A 25023-nucleotide genomic window follows, 5' to 3' on the forward strand; every position below is an offset into this window, starting at 1 on the left:
TGGGGCAAATGTTGTCATAAGTCAGCCAAAACTCCTTAAGCACCCAGTACTCTATTGAACTGGGGTTATGAATTCCTGCTGGTGGAACATGGTCATGGCATTATTAACCAGCAATATAGACTACTTGGCAATGCACCTAAATACCAAAGTATATCTGTAACCATAGTAAGGTCTTTTCTGATTCTATCTCTAACCATAAACAGATGTACGAGATTAATCTCCCCTAAACAAAGGAAGCTTAGATCAGGAAGGTTTTTCCTTTCAAACTTTATACTTTTCAAAAAACAAAAGATTGTGTGACATTCACATCCAAGGGAAAAAAATGAACTTTTAGCATACACTTATCAGGCACTTTCAAGCGGTGCTCTATAAAAAACAACAAAACCCCTGCCATTCAGTGTGCAACAGAATCAAAACCTCATTCTCTATCAGAGTCACAATAATATGTACAAGGCACCAAAACGAACAAGAGAAGTAATAAAAGAATACATTGAAGCAATAATGCTCAAAGAAACCAAAACCTAATAACTCTTTGCAAGGACATTCGAAACTCCTGAATAGGTTTTGTATTCCTCTTGCATCTGTGAAAGATCAAACTACTCAACACTGTACAAAATTTTTACATAGTGACAATTGTAGCAGCCAGCCAGCCACCGATCTGAATCAAAGAGTCAGTTTAAGTTCCTCATCATTGCCACAACCATCATTCTCTAGTGCTTCTTTAGATAAAGCAGTAATCCATTTGTCTCCATTTAGTGAATATTGTGGCCTTGAGAGACTCAGGCGTAAAGATTCATGCATTATTAGGTTACCTGCACTACTACTTTGAATGCTAGCATCAGCCACCTCGGATTCCAACTCCATTCTCGCTGGTAAAAATTGATGAGAACCACCAGAAGTATTTGGCCATATCACCCTGCTTTTTTCATTTTTTATAACATCTTCACCTCTTGCCTGTGTCACACCTGCTTTTTCTCTCACATGAGAACTTTCCTCTTCAAAGCTCTTCGTGATAGACTGATGCAATGCCTTGCATTCCATTTGCTCACTCACCTCAAACAGGCTCACATGCGGCACTACAGGTGGCGATCTACATAATGGCTGTAGAAACTGAGAATCATGTACCTGAAAATATAAGCATGTTAACTAACAGACTAATGAGCTAGGCACAGTATAAAGTGCTGATAAACATAAATATGATTCAGAGATATTTGGGTAACCATATAACCTTTTTTTTTTAGAGTACAATTGTAATTGCACCTCCCCAACATTCAGTCTCAGAGCATTAGGGTCTTATGTTTAATATGACTTTATGTATTCATGATAGAACAGTTTAGTGGCTGTAAATGAAAGGGGTGCTTCTGTTATTGTAGCTTCTTTTCCTTAAGTTAATAACAATAAGGGGTAAAATGGAACGTGTGTCACCCAAGTCTTTTTCTCTCTTTTGCATCAGAGGTTGAAATTTTTTAAAACCTTGAAAGTTTAATAGACATCACAAATGCAACTCCATAATAGCATTTGCAGTATTCCCATGGAAGAACACCAATTGCTAGCAAGGGGCACCCACAATGGTGAATAGATCATTACCACTTAAACTAATTTTGTTTTAACCACATATCCATGTCTCAATGATCAGATACTTAGATAGTCAAGCAGTGATATTTTTATACTTTTCTGGGTAATATCTTTCATTAAATGAATTAAACTACATGTTTTTAAGGTAGGATACCTCAAGAATTAGTGATCAATGACCGAGATAGCAAAATACATATATGCTTCAAAGAAACCTCGTTTAAACATGCATCTTATACAGTTTTTCTTTTACCTGTGATAGTTCAGGAACAGTGAGGGGCGACTGAGTTCCACCATCTGTTTGCTTTCGCCTGCGTTCTCCACCAACTTTACAACCATGTCCAGATAATATATTGTCCCTCTGACCAAAAGAAAGAATGGGTTCACAAGAAGTTGGTTTCATCCGGGAATGTGGTAGTAGGTCCCCATAATCTGTTACCTGTAAAAGGACTTCATATAAGAAATTCCTCATACACACAATAGCTAGAGAAAATCGAGATCAAGTAGACTGCAGATCAGATGTTTAAGGGCAAAACAATTCAGAACAAATACAGCTTCATTCATGAGGACGAAGAAAAGGTGTCAAAATTGGCATTGCAATCCAAGAATTACAGCTGTTAATTGTTGAATGTTTTCTATAAACAATGTCAGCATTTTCCAATATCATAAAATTATTTATTGAGCCGTAAGAAGATCCAGCAAACAGGAAATCAATGCATCTATCCATTTCATTTCATTCTTCAAGAATCAGAAAAGTCCCAATTATGATTTCAGATAGACTCTATGGTATTTATGTACAAAGTCCAGTAGTTAGGTTTCAATTAAGTCAATAATGCCATGCCATGTTCTCTACCCTCCCACCCCCACCCCTCTCCCCACGAACGAAACAGGGATTCATAACCTACAGTTCAAGAGAAGTGTACCTGACGCTTATGGAGCTTTGGCTCAATTCTAACAGCATTCGCCACAGCAAGACAGACCTGAGAATCTTTGGCAATTGGTAATGGGGAAAGCTTAGAGAAACATGGAGAGACATTCAGACAGCGTGAGCTGGCCGACTCCCGCATTGAAGATTTCTGAACAGGCCCCTCAAAAATCCTTTTGCCAGTACCATCATTCATTGTAATGCCTAGGTCTGTCTTCGTGGATGGGGGTGTTAGTCCTGTAGCAATGCACTTCTGAGAAGATGCTGAGAAACCAGGAGGCACCTCAATGAAACTATCCATGCCAACCACAGCATTGATCTTTTTGGGCATTGGCATCAATACAGAGTCATTCGGCACTTCTTGCATCACTAAATTTCGAGCATGTGGCACATTCTGATGTTTCATTTGTTTGAATTGAGTTTGTTGATCGTCACAGACAGAACCACTTGATCTCATTTTGTCCCTTGGAATTGCACCAGTTGAGATATTCATTTTAACTACACTTTGTACAGGAGTTGGTCTTTGCAGTCCACCAATTACTCCACCATTCATGCTTCCCCCAGAGTCACCCGTGCCTTCTTCCTCCAACTTTACTTCACGTGCATGATTTGATTTTCTGGAGGACTCTTCTTGCCAGAAAAACTGATGCCTCTTGCTCCCATTTCTGGAGGCACGAACAGATGCTGAAGGACTATAGAAAACTCCCCAGAGGTATGTCTCCAAAGTTTGTCCTGTTAAATCGCAGTATATTCATCAGATTGATCAAGTATTTTGAGGTTTTTTGTATAAATAAAGTTATTTAAATTTCTCAGATATTGAAGTTTATTTTGGTCTCCACAGTATGTGAAAGTAAAAGATACCTGACATGAAAAGGAAAAGTCAAAGTTCAGTGGTGTTTTTGCAAATCAAAAGATTTAGTAAAGATGAGATAAAGGAAAAATTTCTCTAAAAAGCACTCAAAAGTCAGCCAGAAAATAAGAACTAACCTAGACATATTCCAAAAAAAAAAAAAAAAAAAGAAAGAAAGAACTTTTCAAGTCTCTTTTACATGTGCTAAAAGTAGAAATATTTAAATTCTTCAGATTATTGTCTCTAGTTCAAAAAAGTTAATGCTAAAAAACAGAAGTTTAAATGGATGTGCAAAAACTCACTCTGGGAGTCCACTGAAAGGTGCCTCGAAGAGAAAATAAGCAAATCAACACTTTGCAAGTGACATTTGATCGCCAGATCACTTGTATCAATCGTCTTTAAGAAATGAATATATCTCTCCTTGGAACTAGAAAAAAAAATTAACAGGATAGTCATAGTTTACAGTATCTATGTCCATTATTTTAATATAAAATTAAACTTTCAAACCCAAGGGTTAGAATGAAACCTCTTGCAGCCACTATGTAAAAAATACAGAGCAACATCGTCAGCATCAGGAGACTGTTTTTGAAAGCTCCGGGGCCAAACATCAGACTGAGGTAACAATTCAGCCAGCAATTTCCCAGGCATTCTTCCCAAAGCTTCGCAGGCCTTATGACCTATCGAACTTGAACAATAAGCTTGAATGCCATGATAGATATTTCCTTCAAGGAAGATCCCTTGAATCTGAAAGCTTCCTCTAGAGACAGTTCCCAACATTTAGTTATTTTATTATTTCAAATATTAAAATAATAAAATCAATAGATTGAAAATGCATACTATTCAGTGTCACCAATGGAATGAAAGAATGCCTACTTCCAAGTGGGGTTTCCTCCCCAAATTTCTGGGAGTGTGGAAGGGTGGTGGTGTTTTCGAACATCTGAATCCTTGATCAGATCATTAGTAGAAGATGGAGAACCTCTCTTGCTGGCCCTTTCTCCCATTGGACGAGCTACTATGGATCCCAAGGATGTTGATGCATCAACCAACTTGACAAGAGGCTTTTCCATCTTTTTACTTGTCGCAACCATCAGTTCTTCATTGGAGCTACCATAATTGCCACATTGACTGGTTTGTTTCTCTGAAAATCCATTCCACAAGAATGTCATATAAAAAAGCAATCTCAAGAAATAACTTCTATTCTCATAGACAAGTAAGATAAATCCACACAAGCACATATGGATCCTAAAAAAGTTCACAGATTTTCACAAATAGATTGATTCAGATTATTTGACCCTCACATAAAGCTCTTGAAGAAATGCATATGACTACAAAACCTGAGCTTAGAATGGAGGTGTCTGACCCAATTTCTAAGACTAGGATATGCATTATCTCAAATCTGATATGGAACTATTCTCAATATTCCCCTTATGTGTGACTCCAATTTAATGAAAGAAAGACATCAATACAATGTCACCCTGTTCATGCCTGCTCTAATACAACGAAGAAAAACATCCAACTAAGAAGCTTTAACTGGACCTGAGAACATAGACAATACAAACAGAGATTTCATCAAGAAAAGCATCTAACTCTGAAAAATATGAGATTTGGGAAGAAAATAGAAGAGAAAATATGTGAGAAAGGAAACTTGGGAGAAGAGCAGCCTTTCTGCCTTGGAGAATGTGCCAAAAAAGCACATCTCCCCTATTTTAATCAGGGTTTTAAGTGTTTACAAAAGAACAGAAATGCCCCTCAATATTCATAGATAAAATAAGACATCATTTATCTAACAGTCATACTATCTCCTAAATACATGTCTAAATTGAATGAAAATTGAACCATATATGAAATAAGATATTGTTTATCTAACAATCATTTATAAGAAGAAAATGTAATGTAGGAAATGACCAAAATACCCTGAACTGGTATTTTAACAGACTCAAAAGCTTAGGTCTAGTTAAAAGACTGCAAACTAAGATGTGGATCACCACATAACAGATGTGAGACCAACAGCTCTGCTGCTCTTAAATTTTTTAGACAGAAACAATGACTGCACTAAAACAAAACAAAAGAACTACAATGAATGAGCACGCGGATGAATGAGCACCAGGGATATTGGGTGGTGTTTGTGTGTGCATGCATGTGCACGTGGATGAATGAGCACGTTGCATGCACGCACACACTCGTGTGAATGTGCACACATGCATGTGTGCATGCTCAACATTCAGAAAAAAGAAAAATGTGAAATGAGAAAATTTATAGAGGAATTCCTTCCTTTCACCTTTGTCACGCAAACACACCACAAAGCAGAAAAAGAGGGGAAATAAGTTGAAAATAGACAGTAAATGGGCCACAAAAACAGATACCGATTAGGGTAGTGATATTCCATGAGAATGATGAGAATTTCAATAAAGATATTAGAATTGTCAAGTTAAGAAATGCAATCAATTTTCAAGGCAATGAATTTCATTTGACAAACTAAGCACACCCCCCCACAACAATTGAAAATTTCAAACTCCGCCTAGTATACCCCTTTCCCTCAGTAAGTCTTGAACCTAAAATTGTAAAGAATAATCCCCTCCATATGGCCATTGAGCTAAAATACCAATTTACACTATGTATACAATAGGAGCATAAAACCATCCTTTGGCCACATCTGAATCTCCTAAATGTGAATCTTCATTATAGATATTTGACCATCAAACCAAAGGCAACCGTAAAGTAGTAGAGAGAACTAAGTATTCACAGAGCCATTCAAATCCTCATGCAGAAACAACACAAATTTACCTATAATAAAAAAATTTATGTCAATAGACCCCTCATGTGCTAAGTGCCTCAAACTTGTAAGAGAAATAAGAGACGGTTCAAGTTCACAGGCCTTCACAGAAAACTGGTTATGACAAATTTTAGTTCACAGTTAGCAAATCTTAGCCAATGCTTCAAATAAATGAAGGGTTATTTCCAGAACATAAGGTACATCACTACAGACCTGTCTGTAAAGATGAACCAGTTATAAGAATAAACAACAACAAGCATCAATGCAAAAAACACAACAACCAATTTTAGTTCCCTTGTACCAAGTTTCAGTCCAATGCTGCAAACAAATGTGGGCTCATCTCCCAAATAAAATACGGTGAATCATCAAAGACATGCCTTTCAAAGTTGGGAAGTACTATGAATAATTAACAACAACAAAAAAATACAGAATACCTGAAGCTTGCACACAAGCATCCCGCAGTTTTCTTTGCTCATTATGGTGCAGCACACTAGTATCATTTATAAGTGCTGAATCAAAACAGTCCTTGTTTTGGAATACTTTGCATGTGATCATTTCAGACCTTGCAGGGAAACTCCTCTTGGCAGTTCTACAAACAACAGAGTTCACATGCAAAGTACTATTTGGACCTTTTCTCAGCATCAATGAAGCTGAAGCTCCAGGTGTCTGACACGATAACTTTGCCTTTGCACTAGAATTCAGGTGAGCGACCTCAGCTTCTGAAATGAATTTCACTTTGCCAGCTTCAAGAGACCTGAAAGATTTACTCCCTTTATACGAAGGACTTGGTAACTCAGAAAATCCTTTCTTTCTTTTATCGGGAATAAATAAGCCCTGCTCCATCAGCTTACTAATTTCAACCCTCTTTTGTTTTTTCCATTTTTTCTCCATATTCTCATCTAACTCCAAATTGGTGACAGCATGAGACTTATGATCTCTTCCTTTCTGGTCCATTAGGTTAGAAGTAGCTAGGCATTGTGACTCTGATTCACGCCTCTTTTGACATGCTTCACAGAACCATATGTCTGGAACATTGACAAGATGAGCCCTCATGCAATATCTAGCAAAGGTAAAATTAAATAAAGAAGAAAATCGTATGTCAAATCCTGTTCCTGGCTAGTGAGTATGAAACATGTAAGTCAATTTTCAAAGAAACGTTGAATGGTTCCAAAATGAAGAAAAATATAAAAATAAAATAGTATTGCATGCCTTCTTCTTTTGGTGCCACCAAAGATAATTAATACAGCAACCGTGTGCAAACTGTAGTGAAACAAAGATTGGTTGAATGAAACAATGCAGTGTACCCACCCTCATCTTCAGAAAATACCATTCTTAATACTAATCAAGAAATGATTTAAAAAAAAAACTGATCAAGAAATTGCACTTAGGACTATGGCTTTTCTAGCCTTCTTTCTCCATCTCTTCTTGTTGCCCTTTTGTTTATTTTGAACTACCTAAACCACTAAAAATACAAAACAAGAAAGTAGTTATTTCAACTTGCCAAAAGTTAACAGTGCACACCTCCGACCCCAACCCGCCCCCCCACAGACACACACAACCAAAAATAAAATATAATAAAATGAATGAATAACATAAATTTTGTTAAAAGTCTACTGATTCCCCCCAAAAAATGACTAGCTAAAGTTAGAAGGTACATTTTCCACACAAAAACATTAGATTTTTTCAAGCCCAAACCAATGTGCAACAATTCTCTCACATATAATAACTCTCACTCTCAAACAACCAACTGAAGACAGAGAGCACATATACAACAATAAACTTGTGGACCGTTTTTTACCCACTCATGTTCTGCCCTAAACCGATAACTTGGCTTAAAACATAAAGACCATACACATACAGATTATAAAGAACAAAAACAAAGGCCATAGAAAACATAAACACGGGCTCAGGTTGGTGTTGATATTATGTTAAAACTGGACAGGCTCCTCCCAAAAAGACTAGATGATCTTTTTTATTTTCTGAATGTTGATCATACATGCACACTACACCTAGGAATTCACACTAGAACCCACAAGTGAATGCCACTTCAAGAAAAAACTGGTTAAAAAAGTTATCCAATGAACAAAAATCAATGGGAAATCCACCATAATATTTCACAACTCTTGTAAGGTTACTAAGGTCCATGAGTAGTCTATGATGGACTCATTTGCTGTTTTAACATCCACCTTACACAATCTAATATGCAAACTTTTCATATTGAATAACACTTCATTCATTAGTTTAAAGAAACAGAGAGAAAACTTACATGTGTTCCGAAACCAGATTGCAGCCATGACAAGTGGCTATTTTTTCAGCATAGCCAGTGACACCACAAATATTGCACACTTCATCCTGTACAAATAATCCATTACTTCAAAAGCCTCCAAGCTACGGTTATTCTTATTATGTTAACAACTAAACAAATAGGATGCCCTGAAGAATGGTATGAAGTTCAAAAAAGTAGAAATGCAGAAGTTAATAGGCCAACATAACCACTTGCATTGCCAGTAATATATTTTAGACAAGCTGATAAGTGAATTTTTATTGAAGGATTCGGCTATCAAAGATGGGCCTATCTATGGGTACCAAAAGCAAATGCAACATCAAACAGAATTTCAGCTCTAAATTTGGTCTTTTGGGGATCAGACCATTTTAGTTCATTGACGGAGAAGAATTGATGAGGACAAATACAGCCTCAAAATAATTGGGATAAGCCTACGAAGACAGGCAATACTATTGCAGTTACAAAAGGTACACAGGGCAAAAGAAGGCTAATAAGCAAATTCTTTCCTCTATAAAATTATTTATGGAAGTCATTTAACACCCTCAGCTATTATTTAGCTATGGTACATAAGCCCAAGTAAAGAAAGCAGAAGGTCATATGTTCACATACGATAAGAACTTTGTAAGAAAACTGAAAAATGACATAAAAAAAAAAGCAAAGAGATAAAACTGAAAAGACCAACTTGAAGAATAGCAGTGGCATATGATTGAGCACAAAGGAGGCAGATTTATGTGGCTGAGTGCAACATAGGTAAAAGCATACAAGGTTGTGTGAGGTAACATAATGACAAGATTTTACTGGTTACATTCATTTTTAACCCAGCTAGTTTATTAATGAGGTCACCTTTTTCCACACAATCATTTAAACAGAGTACAATGGTGAGATATCAATAAAAGCTAATCACTGGGAGTTGGAAAAGAAAATGCTCATCAGACCCCAAGCAGAAAAGCATTTTTTTGGAACACATGAGTTCTATTGAATTCATTAATATGTTTTCATTAATTTAACTTTCTATCAATGATTATAAATCTCAAGTTGTGCCTAAATTAATCTAGAGTATGTGATTGATTTGTGTTTTGTGCCTTTACTATGACATAATTGACAGTAAATTATCCTTGGCATTTTTGCTCATATTTTCAGTGTCATTGAATTCATTCATCTACTTTCATTTATTAAAATTTCTACCAATGAATACCTATTCATAATATTACTGATTCTTGATCCAGCAGCCCACTAAACCTGTGGCATAACTGGTAGACAACAGAGTTGGATTTCAATACATTATTAATTATCGCCCTCCCAACATCCATCTCAAATAATTCTAGCCCTGCCCCTGCCCCAGGAAAGGATAAAGGAGAACAATGCCTACAAGAAAGTATAGAACGCTGAATTTATTTAATTACTCATAGGAAATGTAAACTCTAACAAGCCCAGGTGCAATAGGAGATTTCATTTAGGTCATTTGACAGCTTCCACAGAAACTCTACCAGCACCTACCCATTTAGATGTGAGCCAGCTAGATAAATAAAGCAGATAAAAGGGACTCATGTAAACAACCTCAACATGGTTGTTTTTTTTTTTTTTATGAAATGTGATTCTATTAAGAGAGCAAAAAAGATGAGCTAAATCCTGACAACAAGAGATTGCAAGGAGGCTTCTTGCTGATCTCGGAATGAGAGACCAAAAACAATAAAAAAGATTGACAATATCCAAAATTTTAAAAAAAGCATCCCAATGCCGCCACGGAGGTGAAGAGGCATTCTTGCACCAGCCGATCACCTCAACATGGTTGTGACAAGACTGTAAAGACCTTTTAAGTAGTAGAAGACTCCAAAGCAGGTATTTAAAAAAAGGTCAGACTTTGGAGGTATATTTGAATCCATCTAGCAACATTTTTTTTTTTTTTTGATAAAGAGATTCCCGGAAATTTTTAATTTCCATCTAGCAACATTGAAAAGGTAAATTAACTTTGAGGCACTTTATAGTGCAAAACAGGGTTACCATACCAAAAGGAATACAATAGTAGACTGCTGGAACTGATGAAAGAAAATAGACATTTACACACACACAAAAGCATAAAACTTCATAATTAACTTATGGGAATCATGAGTTAGAATTATTGTTAGAAAATCTAATCGGGGGTTTTTTGTTCATTTCACCTTAGCATATGTTTTCAATTTCCATGTTATCTTGTTCTGCATGTTTAGTTATGTCTATGGTTTAAATTTCATGTACATAAGTTATGTAAAATGGGAGATATAAGAATTTAAGTGGTTTAAGTATAAGAAGGGTATTTTTGCAATTATCATAAACCCATCATTAGATAGAGAAGGGGATCGAGCACAACCCCCAACAAACTCTGTTTTTGACTTCTTCTCAAGTCTCCTCTCTCCCTCCTCTCTAATTCTCTCTTCTTTCTCTCAAATCTTTACTTTTTTCAATTATCTTTTTCATCTCTTGTCCGTGATTAAAGAGAAATTTAAGCGAAATACTCTTTTACAAAGAAAGAGGAAATCACTGATACGTTTTAAAAAAAATTAAACAGAGAGAGAGAGACGTAACACTAATAAATGCCTTAATTTTTATTTTATTCTTACAAAAATAAACTTCCTACCAACGAATACCTATTCATAATACTATTGTTGGTTGATTCAGCAGGTCAAATAATTAAACTACTTGTGGTCTAACTAGTTGATAACTGGGTTGGATTCAACACATTGTTAAATATTGTCCTTCCCAAGATCCATCTCCAAAAATTATTGCCCTGCCTCCGCCCCAGGAAAGGATAAATGTGAACAAGGTCTATAAGAAATTATACAAGTCTCATTTTATGAAATTACTCATAAGGAAATATAAACTCCGGAATTAATTTTAAAAAACTCAGTTGGATGAGGAGATTGCAATAGGTTGGTTGACAGCTTCAAGAGAACCTTTACCTGAAGCTACCTATTTAGATGTGAACCTGCTAAATAAATAAAGTAGATAAAAGAGATTCATGCAAAAAACCTCAACATGGTTGCAACAAGGCTGTAAAGACCTTTCAAGTAGTAGAAAACTCTGAAGCAAATATTAAAGAAAAGGTCAAACTTCGGAGCATACGTTTGAACGTATCTAGTAGCATTGAAAAAACAAATTAAAATTTGAGACACTTTATAGTGAAAAACAGGGTTACCAAACACCAAAAAGGAGTGCAATTGTGGACTGCTAGAACAGATATAAAAAAATAGGCATTTACGAAGAAAAAAACAAGTATAGAATTTCATAAGTAATTTATGGGAATGCTGAGTTCGAATTATCTTTTCATCCCTCATCTGTGATTTTATAGTGAAACATAAGGAAATATTATTTTTCAAATGAAAGAGAAAAGCCGCGCAGCCACTCATAAGTGATCTTCTTTTTTTTTTTTTGTCAAAAAGAAAAGTGCCTTAATCGCCCAATGTAAACCTGTTGTAGTCCCAGACACTGAATTTGGAAAAGAAGATATCCTAGCCGAAATACCAAGCGAACCAATTAAAGATCACCCAGAAAGCAGAGTCATAACGAGTAAAGAAAGAAAAGCGCATCACTGAAACAGAGAACAATGAGTCGTTGAGGAGCAATCTCGAGCCAACTGGTATACGTGAGTGACATCCCAGTGGTCCAAAAGATTCACGGCTGGGCTAAATACAGATTTTACGTAGCTGTTGTTAAGCCTTTGGTCGTTCCATGATCGGCTAAAGAGGCCCTGGTCTTGGCAATGGCTGTGCACGGCGATATCACCCTTGGAAGATTGACTAAAGAAAGATCGCACAACTTATTAAACCGTCAGGCCACTATAAAAAAACCAAGAAAACACTCAGAACGAAGACTGATAACCCCTTCTACAGTGAAAAGAGGAACACAAAGCCCCCGCAGCGCGCAGGGAATGATAAAAGAGAAGAAGAAGAAGAAGAAGAGGAGGAAGAAGAAAGATGCACCCATCTCGCGGCTTCAAAACTAACACTAACAAAACCACTATCTATTTGAAAACCAGCAAAACACGGTACAGAAACAAAGAACAACAGAACAAACAAAAAATAAATCAATCAAGAAAGAAGAAAACATTTAGCAACGGCAAGAAAACCCAGTCTACAGAGGAAAAGAATTTTACCATTCTTCTTCTTCCCGTTGGTTTCTTCTTCGGCGCACCTCTCAAACCTCCAATGCTCGCTCGCTCTCTCTATCCGTGACGATAAACCAAACCCCTCGCTCTTCTTCCCGAACGCGTTCTTGTGAGCAACCGAACTCCCGTCTCCAAGCAGAGAGCTCAACCGGCAAGAGTAAGCAGGAACGCAGCCATCCCGCGCTGCCTTTGAAGCCGGAGGATTTGTAAAGAAAATTCCGTATATATGGGCTGTTAGTTTTCCAAAAGGCAAATAAGAAAATGGAAAATACACCTCCTGCTGTAATTGGTTGGCGGGCTACGGACTCTGAAACAAGTACATGGTACGGCCTACGGGTGATGCCACGGCTACACATCAATTACATGTGAATGTACAAGCATATAAGATTAGGGTCCAAAAAATGCACATACACAATACTTTTCATAATTTTCATTACTTAAGCATAATTGCTTTTTTTTTTTTAGATTAAAAATTAATTAAATCCTTTTCGAGCAAAAACATGACCACTTGAGACCTTGATTCAAGCAAATTCGCTTCAAATATGTAAATTACAAGAGCTCGAATCAGGCTCTTTGAACTCCAATTTTTTTTTAAATATTCTAGAGTTAATTCTTTCAAAAATATTTTGAAAAATATATAAATATGATAAATACGAAGTATGTGTTCAATATACATTGTATTTATGTATTTAAAAAAAATTAGCTATTAAAAGGCCGCAACTAATTAGTAAGACACGCGCTACCAACCTTAGGCGGAAAGAATCACATAAGATCACGACGAGCGACATAAACGATGTTCTATAACCGCGTGGTGTATTCACTCTTGTAAAAAAATCCTCCCAAAAAAGATACTAACAACCACGTTGTCGTTAAGCATCGATGAGTTGAGCGTGTAAAATTATTGTAGTTTTTCTCATAAGATGAGGGTAATTTAGTCATTTCATATGAAAGCAAGACTAATTAACCGTTTACCTATTAGGATGTCAATTTTACTCAATTACCCAATTTTTTTGTTTATCAAGTAATTCTAAGTCAATTAGACATTCAAGTAATTTGACCTAATTTTAGTAATTTTTTACTTGAGTAAACAATATGTTTGATACACCTTTTCTAAGGATTTTTTAATAATTTTAAAGGATTTTTAAGTTTATATGTATTTATAATAATTTTTATAAATTTATTATTTAATAAAAAAATATTTTAGCTTTTATTTTTATTATATTTATATAATATGTATTTTCATATTGGAAATTCTTTATGAGAAAATAAACGTATAAGAGTAAGGCAACGGTAGGCGTCTCAATACAACTTCAAAACCACAGCCTCAGTGAGTCCCATGCCCTCACATCAAACACTAGGGCATATTTGTATTCTGGAACAATCAGTCAGAACAAAGGGACCGAATGACTACAGCTACAGGACTTTTAAGAACAAAAATTTAGGTCAAGAATACAACTTCATTAATAGCTTGCAAAATTTTATATAACTAACAAGCGAACAATCTTTTTTTTTTTTTTGAAGTAACATAATTCTTTCCAAAATATCACCTAGCACCTGCCTTGCCTGCATCTCTTTCTGCTTTCTTCTTCCTCTCTTTGAGAAGACTAACATTTGCACGCTTTTTACCTTTGCCAATCTGGAGGAAGACACAATAAACAAAATAAACAAGCAAAAACAGAAGAGCACATGAATCAAAGTAACCTATGGGTTTGAAAGTGTTCCACTTTCAGTAACCATAACAAGTCTAACCAATGAAAGAAGTTCATTTCTGAGAAGAGCTTATATGATAACAATCTCTTCTAGGCTGAGGTAGAGTATAAAAAAACCAAAAACTGATAATTCATCAAATGTGGTTGACCTAAAAGGTATCCTTTCAAACTGCAAATTACCTGCATTGCTTCATACAGTTTTCGCTTTCCACGTGACATCATGACATTGGACATGTCGCGATCGTCCTCAACTAGTTGATTTGGGTCAGGGCCAGGTTCCTCCAAAACTTCTGTTTCATCAGGTGAACTCTTCGCTCTCTTGTTTGACAACATTGAATATGTAACACCTTGAAGTTCCATACTTAATTCATCATGGAACTGCTTCTGAAGGGTTAACATCTGCAAATGTAATGCCCTTAGTTTGCCATGTTTACTAACATTATAACAATTTTCACATGAAAAACAATCTCAAACTTCTTGTACCTTTCTTTTCTTTTCAGCAGCTTCACTAGCCTGGGTTCTATCAATAATGCCCTCAGCCAAAAGATTGTGTGGATCATCCACATCTGGCTTATCCGTGCCCGGCATTGGTAAGAGTTGTTTTCCCACAGCAGCTTGAAGGCGCTTAATTGTCTCTGCATACTCTGGCATGTAGCCTTCGGCTTCATTGTCAACAAATGGTGACAAGTGTGGGGGAGGTAAACTATTGACAAAAAATTAGTGGTTACACATGGCAACTGGATAATACCATACAAGGTTCAGTCTTGTATAGGCTTTCAGAAACCAGGCAATTAATTTCCATTAAAGCCATGAATTGAACAAAAGGAGTAGATACAAGGGGGTACTTAATTATTCCACATTGGAGGTATTGCAATAATGTAATCTTTGCAGTGGTAATTCGTTATGATATACATACTTAGATACCTAGTTGATTATACCAAGAGAGAAGAACTGCCAGATAATGGTAAATGCATTGAAGATCATTCCACTTATAAAACAAACAATTTCTCCACCTTAAGTTGTTAAAAAAGCTGTTCACCGATTTGCTAGGAATATCCCCTTAAAGTCTCTGCTTTTTACTTGTTGCAAGTCATCTAATTATGAATGACATTGAAATTAGACCATAATTACCTTCCAACTAAATATCCTTCTGTAGGTAATATAATTTGTGCATTTACGCAATCGTAGACCCACTGAGGCTGAATATATTCTCTAGAAAGAAATAGATGTTTTTGAGTTGGCCTATCAACAATCTGCAGTGTCACAACCAGTCAAAGAAAGATAGTAAACATGTCAAAGTATATAGCAAATGAACCCAAGAGTAATACACAACTTTGAAACTCAGCATTGTGAGACCATTTTGTTTTTTTGGAATGATAAAGTGATATTCTATAAAGAGCAAGAGAGAATACAGCAAAGGATATACCTTGTAAGACCATGTTTTCACCCAGCCGAATGAGGTTACTCTGGGCTAGGATATAACCGGTTAACCTAAAACACCAAATTCTGGAATGAGGTGGGCTTGATAGCATGACCCGGCCCCAGTCCAACGAATTACAAAACGAGACTGTGAATTGACAATCTCATAAACAGTGGAAAAGTCCTAACAAAAAGCCAGGACCAGGTCCATATGCCTCTTGGGGAAAGCTCTTATACCCAACAAGACAGTAAGATCATTCAAGCCAGTGACCATATGGCTAAGAAAGAAAAGATTGAGGGTGTTCTACTCTGCTCTCTATCTACAAACTCAAATTAGTAGAGCTGGCTCAATCTGATCCACTCATTTAACTGGTTTCATGCCGCAGGTTTTGCATGGTTGCAGGGAAAAAAATGTAAATAGGAAAGTAATGACTACAAGCAGATTTGTACGTAATGAAGGTCCACATTTTCACAATTGCTAAGAGGGTCTCATTCTTCTACGAATTAACTTGCTTACTAGGCATTTCAAGCAGGAAAATACAAAAGATAGTGCAAAAATTTTATTTATAAAAAAGATCTACCTGATGGGTAATACTCTCATCAGATTCGCTAAAGGGAGAGCCATCTCCATCCCATGAAACAGTGCCTCCAAAAGCTGGAATAATGAAAAGCAGCGACTCTCTTGGGACCTAATATTCATTGCAATTATTAGCCACAGATATAAACCACTCTAAAAACGTAGCATGAGTTTTAAGATAATTAAACGTAGTATGGTTGACATGATAAGTGCCACACTTTGGTTTCCACATGCAAAAATAGTATCACTTTTTCTAATGATGAATGTAAGAACATTAGGAGGATTTTTTTAATTAAGGATATGAACTCCCAACTTCCCACTAGGGTTAATAGGCCAACAAAGCATATACCACAACCATGAAAAGTTGTGCAATCTGAAAACGAAAAATAACCAAAATCTAAACCATCATCATGATAAACCCTTTTCCCGACAATACTGAGTCAGGTGCATGAATAATCCCCCTCATTTCTGCTCTCTCATCTGCCAGTCCCATTAATAGAATAAAAAAATATATATAAACGTAAAAGTAATCAGAACATATAAGCCAACTTCTTGATGAACTCACCTCACGGCCCAGGAAAAATTTTAAATCTTTAAAGAGAGATCTGCACTCCCTAGTATCCTTGTCTTCTTCTTCTTCTTCTTCCTCACGAGCAGCTTCCTCAACAAGGTGCATCAGAGCACCTGGTTCGTTAGCACGAAGCTGATGTTGAAGCTGAGCCAACCTCAGGTCAGATTCTTCAGTTCCTGAACCCTTTATTTCTTCTTGCTCTGGCTTCAACTTAGTAGCCCTTGAGCCAGCATCAACATATCTTGACAACGCATATAGATCTGCGTAGTAATTCAAAATTATTTGGTTACAGTTATACGAGAACATTGCCAATCTCTGCAAAATATGTAATGATGGTTGAGATCCTTATGGAACGTTAAAAAAAGAAAAAAACTAGAAAGCTCATACCAGCTGCCAAAGCTTCTAATTGAGGGTCCAGAATAGGTGGATATTTCACATTAATAGAATGATAAAGTTTGAAGTTGACAAAAGCAAGGAGAGTCTGCAAATTCAGAAACAGAAGAATGAAAAGACGCTCTAAAGAACAGTTACGAGAATTATTACCAAAAAAGGAGATTAGGTGTGTTAAGAACATTGCACAAAAAGTAGCCAAGTAAATCAATTAAGGGTTCAGTCTGGAAATTTTTTTAGTAGCCTAGAAAATAAATTTTAAGAGTCATTCAGATGTTGAAATGACCTTGCGTTGTAAATTTAGTTGAAGACAAAGAAAATCACAGGGATGAAAATAAATAGGTAGCTAACTTAATTTTTTTAAAAACATATATAGCTAACTTAATTTTCAAAAAAAATATACAACTAACTTAATTTTCAGAAAAACACATATATAGCTAACTTAAGTTTCAAAAAAACATATATATAGCTAACTTGTAATTAGTAGAAGAATTCAAAGGCATGATAAGTGACTGCTTAAGAACTTGAAGAATTGAAATTCTTGAACATCATTGATTAATAACACAATGAAAAGATTCTCTACATGTTCTAGCAATAACAATCAGACCTATCAAATGCCCACATTTAGAACAGTTTGTGCATAAAGAAAAAGACAATATTTAAGCTTAAGGATTAACCAGTAACTTCATTTTGCAAATGGTTGTCAAATAACTCTCCAACTAACATTTGCTAAGAGTGACCTACAGGACAGTCAGCCCTGCTCTAGGCCAGTTACTCCATAAACCGTGTTAAAGACATGTTTTCTCCTCACAACCAATTGGTTTGCTTGACAAAATGCTATGCTTAAGACACTATTGAAAAATTTATCTGCCGTCCATCACTAAAGCTCTATAAGGAATTTTTGTTTATGAAAATATCACCATTCAGATAAAATTTAGATGATATCAGGTGTCCAGACCAAACGCTATTCAGATAACAAGCTCAAGCATCTCAAGTCGGAATCAGTATCTCGCATCTTGGACAATAAAACATTCTTTAATTGTTGGAAGATAAGATCAAACCCAAACGACCAAGGAAGGCCCACATATGTAAGATTATTATAAGATGGGCCACGTGACCAAGGAAGGCCCACGAGATGGGCCCAAGCCCATAAGAAGTAGGACCCACAATGATTACCAAGAGCTGGCATCCTTATCACGTCAGTTGGAAGATCAAGAAAGACTCACAAAAGTATCTTTATCTTAAGGTCACGACCAAGAAGAGTTTTAGTTTAAGTTATATTTGTCTTTTATCAATATTGAGTTACCAAATTATGTTAGGACTTACCTTTTAAGTGTTAGAGTTTGGGTGTAATTGGGACAAGGGTAGTTTTATTGTAATTGGACTCTACTACCTTCCTTTATTATAAATAGAGGTTCATGTACTCTGATTACAACAAGTTATTGATGTCAATGAAGTATTTCACTTTTTCATAAATTCAACATGGTATCAGAGCAGGTTTTGTGAGTTGACTTGGTCAACTCACGGAAGTAATATGATCATTTTCTCTAAACCCTAAACCCAAGGTCTAGGTTCGTAGTTATTTTTTTTTCAATCCCTACACCTGTAGATTTTGTTGCGAGTTTTCACCTCTATACGTAGTTCTTCATATTGCAAGTTATATATTGACGGAAAGATATTTGAGTCTACTTTCCAAAGAAAAACGATTTGTTCCAATCGGAGTTATCGACAGAGAGATATAGATATTTCAATGAGCAAAGGTCAGTTTGCAAGAAGGTTCGAGCAGCAGCAACAATCCTTAGATTCCGAGGTATTTTTTGCTATCAAGAACTAGACTTCATATGGAGAAACATATATCAAAAGAAATATTTGTAAGTCTATTCTTTTACCTATTCAACCAATTTTTTATCTGAATCATCTACAAAGAGAAATCGATATTTGAAGCAAGAAAGGTTAGATTGAAAAAGAGGTTCGAGCGACAGCAGAAAGCCTCAATTTCCGAGGTATTTTATGCTATCAAGAAAGAGACTTTATATGGAGAATTATATATCAAACGAAAGATAAGTAAGTCTATTTTCTTACCTATTCAACCAATTCTCGGTATGATATTTTTATAAGGAGATATTGATCTTTGAAGGGTCAATGGTAATTCTAGAAAAAACCGGAGAAACGGTATTTATTTCGGCCAGATGACAGAGGCTGAAATATATCAGATTATTTGTCTTCTGAAAATTATATTTTATGAAGTTATATTAGACTTGGATGAAAGGTATTTAAGTCTAGTTTCAGAAGGAAAAAAATTCATGTCAATCTGATCTAATATTGAAAGATATATTTGAATTGGAAGAATCAAAGGTCATGTTGGTATCCTGTTATATTGAAAAATCCGAATTTATGCCGATTGTTTTGCATCACTGTTTGAGTTGATATATCAGGAAAATATCTCACTTCTCCCTGGTTTGAGGGCTTATTTACAAATCTCTATTATTTGGGATTATTGCTACTTCTATGATAATTGGTTCAAACTGGGATCACTGCCATTACCTCCCAACTTGAGGGGGAGAAGTAGAAGAAGAACAAGAAAGAGGTATTTTATTTCTTTTGTTGTGGATAAGTTTATATGACCAAAATAATCAAGAAAGGGGGAACACAAAAGATGAAGCTTGTGCATCAAACAAGAAATTTTTATATCAGATTATTTCATGGGTTCTTTGACAAAGTTTACTATTTGGTTCGTGTTATATGTGTTGGAAGATGGTCATGTTATATTCAACTGCAGCTATTATGTCTCTTTGGGGACATTATTATTGAATAAGAGGTGGCCTCATGTCATCATTTATTTTACCCCGTTAAAAAGATCAAAATTGTTTGTGGTTGGAAGTCCACAACGGAGAAACTTCATCCCAAAAAGATGAAAACTATTTGTGGTTCGAAGTCCATGATGGAGGAACTTCATCCCCGTCAAAAAGATGAAAATTATTTGTGGTTGGGAGTCCACGACAGAGGAACTTCATCCCCGTCAAAAAGATGAAAATTATTTGTGGTTGGAAGTCCATGACGGAGGAACTTATGATTACATCTATGTTATCCCCCCCCCCTTGTAATGGCTTTTATGTCTCCTACCACTTGAGAGTCGTTGCCCTGTGGAGGGACACGGTGGTGGACACTTCAGAGCAATGCCGATAAACACACTATCTATAGAAGTGGAGTGTGCCCTACATCCAGCATTAAGATTAGAGTATGAAACAATGGCTTACCGGCTAAGAGTGATTTTTACTCTCACTTATATAATGTCGCAGGGCCTCAATGAAGGACACAACAGCGTGAGGGGGAGTATTGGAAGATGAAAGCATATTGGAAGATGTGCCATTTTATAAAAAAAATATTCTATACATCATTTGCAGCAAGCTGGGAGTTCATGTTGTTCTCTCACCCCCAGCTTGAGGGGGAGTGTTGGAAAATAAGATCAAGCCCAAACGACCAAGGAAGGCCCACAAGATGGGTCCAAGTCCATAAGAAGTAGGACCCACAATGATTACCACGAGCTAACATCCTTCTCACATCAATTGAAAGATCAAGAAGGACTTACAAAAGTATCTTTATCTTAGGGTCACGACCAAGAAAAGTTTTAGTTTAAGTTATATTTGTCTTTTATCAATATTGAGTTACCTAATTATGTTAGGACTTACCTTAAGTGTTAGAGTTTGGGTGTAATTGGGACAAGGGTAGTTTTATTGTAATTGGACTCTACTACCTTCCTTTATTATAAATAAAGGTTCATGTACTCTGATTACAACAAGTTATTGATACCAATAAAGTATTTCACTTTTCCATAAATTCAACATTAATTTATCAACTCAACTATGCAACTCCAGAAAACATATCAAGCTTCAAGATAATTCCAAAATAACGTTTTGGGAGATAACAACTGGATGTAGCAGGGTTTATCACTAAGCACATGCTTAATGAATTCATCGTACAACTTGTTTTGAGTGCTGGACAAAGAAAAAGAAAGAACATTCCATGGAAAAATAATAAAATTCAAGCAAAATTAGTGAAGACTAACCTCATAAAATTCCAGAAATGTCAGCATAACTTTAAAATCAACGTCATCAGTCAAGACTTGCTGCAAAGCATGTGGAGTCAACCATGTAATCTTTTGCCCATCAACCTCAGCCTGAAGAAAGGGCAAAAAAATACAGGCTCCATTATTGCAATTGAAATAAAAAAAAAAAACCGAATGAACAAAAGAATCTCTTTAGCTATATATCAATCATATCCAACCACACTAAACCTGATAATATATACCCTTCACAGATATGAAGGTCTTCCGTAGCTTATGAGTGCGAGAAATATAGGCCTGCCATTCGTGACTCAACCTAATAAAAAAAAACACAACGAGTGTTGTCAGTTTATATGTAGTTAAGGTTTCAGAAGGTAGCAATAAAAAGATATAAGGTATTCATAACTTTGAAACAATAATAACCAAAATATCATTTCTTTATTATTTTGTGATTGACTACATTAAGTGGCACCGATTGACATGGTTAAGGCTTTAAACCAAAAAACCTCACATTAATAAAGAGCCCAATGAGCCAAAGATTCAATCCACAAGCAAGCAATGTGAGTTTAATTATTGAACTTACAAATGCTAAAAAGATATTTATGTACAGCACTAAAAGTTAAGTAGATGTCAACCTTCGACAATTATGGATGCGCTTTACTTCGATGTGCTCACTATCCACAGCAGGCAATGCTGCAAACAGGTGTACCATGGTAAGACAATCATCCAAATCCCTTAGAGCATCAATGAAAGTCGGGTACCTAATTCAACAGCCATACAGTCCTGGTTAACTACCCTTTGTAACAAAAAGAGGTTTAAACACCATTAGTTTTTAGTAAGAAACAAATACCGAAACAAATAAATATATATTTTTTGAACTCAGACAAATAGATATATATTATGCACCTTTCTTTGATAAGCCTGTCAAGTGTATAAGATGGTTTACGGGTCAACAGACGTTGAGCAAGATCCTTGTTTTTCTTTGCTAAGGCTTTCTTCACCTTCTTATCATATGACCTAATATCCCTGGAGAACAACAAACAGCAAATAAGGCCAAGACAATGATAGGTGCACACATTAAACCAAGGCAATTCAATACACATTCCATATCAATATAAAATAAAGTATTATGGCAGCATCAATAGTTCAGAAATAGGCATGGGACACATAATTGGCAGGAACATAATATAACAGAATTAACTGATTCTTTACAAATTTACATCAAGAGAAACACAGTACATAGCATAGGAAACAGTCCATTAACATTCTTGGATCACATCCAAGCAGAAAAGAGAATCAGAGCATAAATCGCGACAATGATACAGAAATACATATTTTACTATGCATCTTCACACCAGTAGAAGCACTGAATTTTGGCACAATAAAGTGCACTACCTTCAAAAAATAAAAATAAACTATGGAGGCAGTCACCAGTATTCAATTACTCACCAGTGTTTTCAAAAAGTACAACCTGAAACTTAGTGGTCTCAGATGTTTACATGCATAAAAAAAATCCTATAGACAGAACTTGCAGTGCATACATGGATATCAAACAATCCCGGAAATACAACCTGAGGAACTAAAGCTCCAGCCAGGTGAACACTTACTTCCATGAAGAAGTTAAAAAGTGCAGAATGTGGGTGAAAGCATCTACGGATGTGTAAGAATAAGCAGAACATTTGCATGTATAATCTATTTGAATGATGTACTGCACTGCAAGATACACAAAGAAATATATTACACTACCAGAGTACCTGAATTTTTCAAGCAATGGATCATGAGCAAGGAAGAGGATATCCTTCATGTGATAATAAGTCTTGTGATTCCCTTCAACCTTTTTCTTTGGCTCCCTTGGGAAAACCCCTTTCAGAATGCATAACCTCCTATATTAGACAAACAAAGAAAAAATCAGATAAAAGAGAAATTTGACAATTAAAAAGAGCTTTTCAAAGCTCAATGGTAACTTATTCTCATCAAAGCTATTCTCATTATATACCATCAACAATTCAAAGTGGAGCTTTTGAAGCTCACCAGAAATTCATTATGAAGCAACACAGAACAGATAATTGAAGATAATAATTGTAATAAGAAACTGCTAGAAATTATGCCAATACAAAAAAAAAAGATTAATTCAAGTAATTAAAACGAGGTTTTATAGGGCTGAGATAACCAAAGCAATGACTAGACAACCATAAGCACGACCACCATTTTTATGAAAAGCTTCTCCCGGATCCACTAAACTACATTCATCCATTCTGATTTATGGACCACGCACTTCACCATTAGGTCAGCCTTCCGAAAATATTTCTCCATCATTTATATCCATGTCATTTTTTTGTTAAATCCATCCATGTTTATCTTCCCCAACCAACATTAACAAAAACCTTCTGCACTAATATGGTTACAGTGAAATGCCTAATCCATCGCAAACTGTTCTCTCTTACTCTCTTGTTCCTGTATTGTCTGGAGAGAGGAAGAAAGGCCTGGCACAAAATTCGAGTTATGGAATGGACATGTTTATAGAATTGACCAAATAGCTTGTATATCACTCATTTAAAGTTGCAAATCAGACCACTGATTGTCATCATTCATCAAAATAGTGTTCCTCATGTTACGCCACTATCCTTTGATAAAGACAGAACAAGTAAACAAACTTTGAGTAGAGCAGCCAGGAGTATGAGTAAACGAACAAATATCTAAGTAATAATGTGACTTTAGAATTAGAATATGAACAGAACATAAGTTGAAAAGTTCAAACTAAGTCAACAGGTAGATGTGCTAGCACAAATTGCTTGACTTCAGTGCCATAGAAATTCATTTTTAGTAAGCTGGATGTGCATGAATAACTGCTGTCAGCTGTCAGCACCTTAGTATTTTGACAAGCAATAGCTGTATATTCAAAATAGGCTTACACTTAATAACTGTAAAATAGATATTAAGTAGAGTTTAAACGTGCAGTTATCATCTTTTTGTATCTCAAAAAGGATAATCCTCAATTTTCTCGATTCACTTCAAAGATAATTAATTGATAATTTTTATTAGCAACAATTTCGCCCGCTCGAAATCACAAAAAAAAAAAAAAAAAGACTCAAACAGTAAACTATGCAGAAGGATTCAGACCCAGAAATGGCTCTACCAAATGTGGTCCCTGAAAAACTAAGAAAGGTGTATAAAACTTCATGAACTAGGAGAATTCACTAGTGAGTCCCACAGGAGAAAACCTGAAAGTGGAGAGATTAATTTGAAGATAGTGAATAGCTTTTGTCCTCGTTATGTACTTTGCAGCATTCCCCTCCTTTTTCTTCCCCTGGGCAGAAGAGAAACAGTAAAAGAATGATTACTTGACGAGCTTAAAAATACAGAATGGATAATATTGGATAAAAATAGTGTATTAAAGATGTTACCGGAGGTCTGTAATGCTTCGGCATCGTTGGAAGTCCAGAAAGTTAGACGGAGAAGAAGGGGTGAAGTGTTGGACGCAGTAGGAGAAGCTAAGGAGGGAAGAAGAGTTCAAGCGGCGGAGGGTGGGAGGAGTTCGTTATTTATAGGAAGAAGACAGTCCAGACCTAGAGTCATTTGGTGCATTAATGCTGCAGTGACGCGGTCGAAAAATTAAAATGGGTCGGGTTTAGCTTGAACCGGAGGTCGATTTGGAACCCCAAAAGAAAAGAAAATGAGAATTTGATTATTAATATTTCTAAGAATAGTTAGTGAAAATTAGATAATAATAAAAAAAAATTTACTAACTA

General features: G+C 35.8%; 2 protein-coding genes across 3 annotated transcripts; both read right to left on the bottom strand.

The window, feature by feature from the left end:
* Positions 1-322: 322 nt before the first annotated feature.
* Positions 323-12675, bottom strand: LOC137953323 (uncharacterized). Of its 2 annotated transcripts, none has more exons than XM_068800665.1 (9): positions 12534-12675; positions 8387-8472; positions 6555-7145; positions 4221-4485; positions 3874-4104; positions 3650-3774; positions 2496-3229; positions 1826-2011; positions 323-1125 (listed from the first exon to the last, which is right to left on the bottom strand). In XM_068800665.1, the coding sequence occupies exons 2-9, from the start codon at positions 8412-8414 to the stop codon at positions 664-666; spliced, it is 2622 nt and encodes an 873-aa protein (XP_068656766.1). In that variant the 5' UTR covers positions 8415-8472; positions 12534-12675; the 3' UTR covers positions 323-663. The 2 variants fall into 2 exon arrangements, with proteins under 2 accessions (XP_068656766.1, XP_068656765.1); XM_068800664.1 differs by having other exon boundaries at positions 6555-7180.
* A 1160-nt stretch (positions 12676-13835) lies between these two features.
* On the bottom strand, positions 13836-24805 carry LOC137953033 (pescadillo homolog). The gene is made up of 14 exons (XM_068800217.1): positions 24679-24805; positions 24496-24581; positions 23029-23157; positions 22181-22300; positions 21910-22035; positions 21506-21590; positions 21278-21388; positions 17209-17302; positions 16816-17081; positions 16255-16362; positions 15386-15507; positions 14738-14957; positions 14435-14653; positions 13836-14181 (listed from the first exon to the last, which is right to left on the bottom strand). Exons 1-14 carry the CDS (start codon positions 24700-24702, stop codon positions 14089-14091), a joined length of 1803 nt encoding a protein of 600 aa, XP_068656318.1. The 5' UTR covers positions 24703-24805; the 3' UTR covers positions 13836-14088.
* Positions 24806-25023: the final 218 nt, after the last annotated feature.

The sequence above is a fragment of the Aristolochia californica genome, unplaced genomic scaffold (genome assembly GCF_029961685.1).
Source record: "Aristolochia californica isolate CCGP_79_NKW_82.1479 unplaced genomic scaffold, dmAriCali1.0.hap1 SCAF_16, whole genome shotgun sequence".
NCBI classification, from domain to species: domain Eukaryota; kingdom Viridiplantae; phylum Streptophyta; class Magnoliopsida; order Piperales; family Aristolochiaceae; genus Aristolochia; species Aristolochia californica.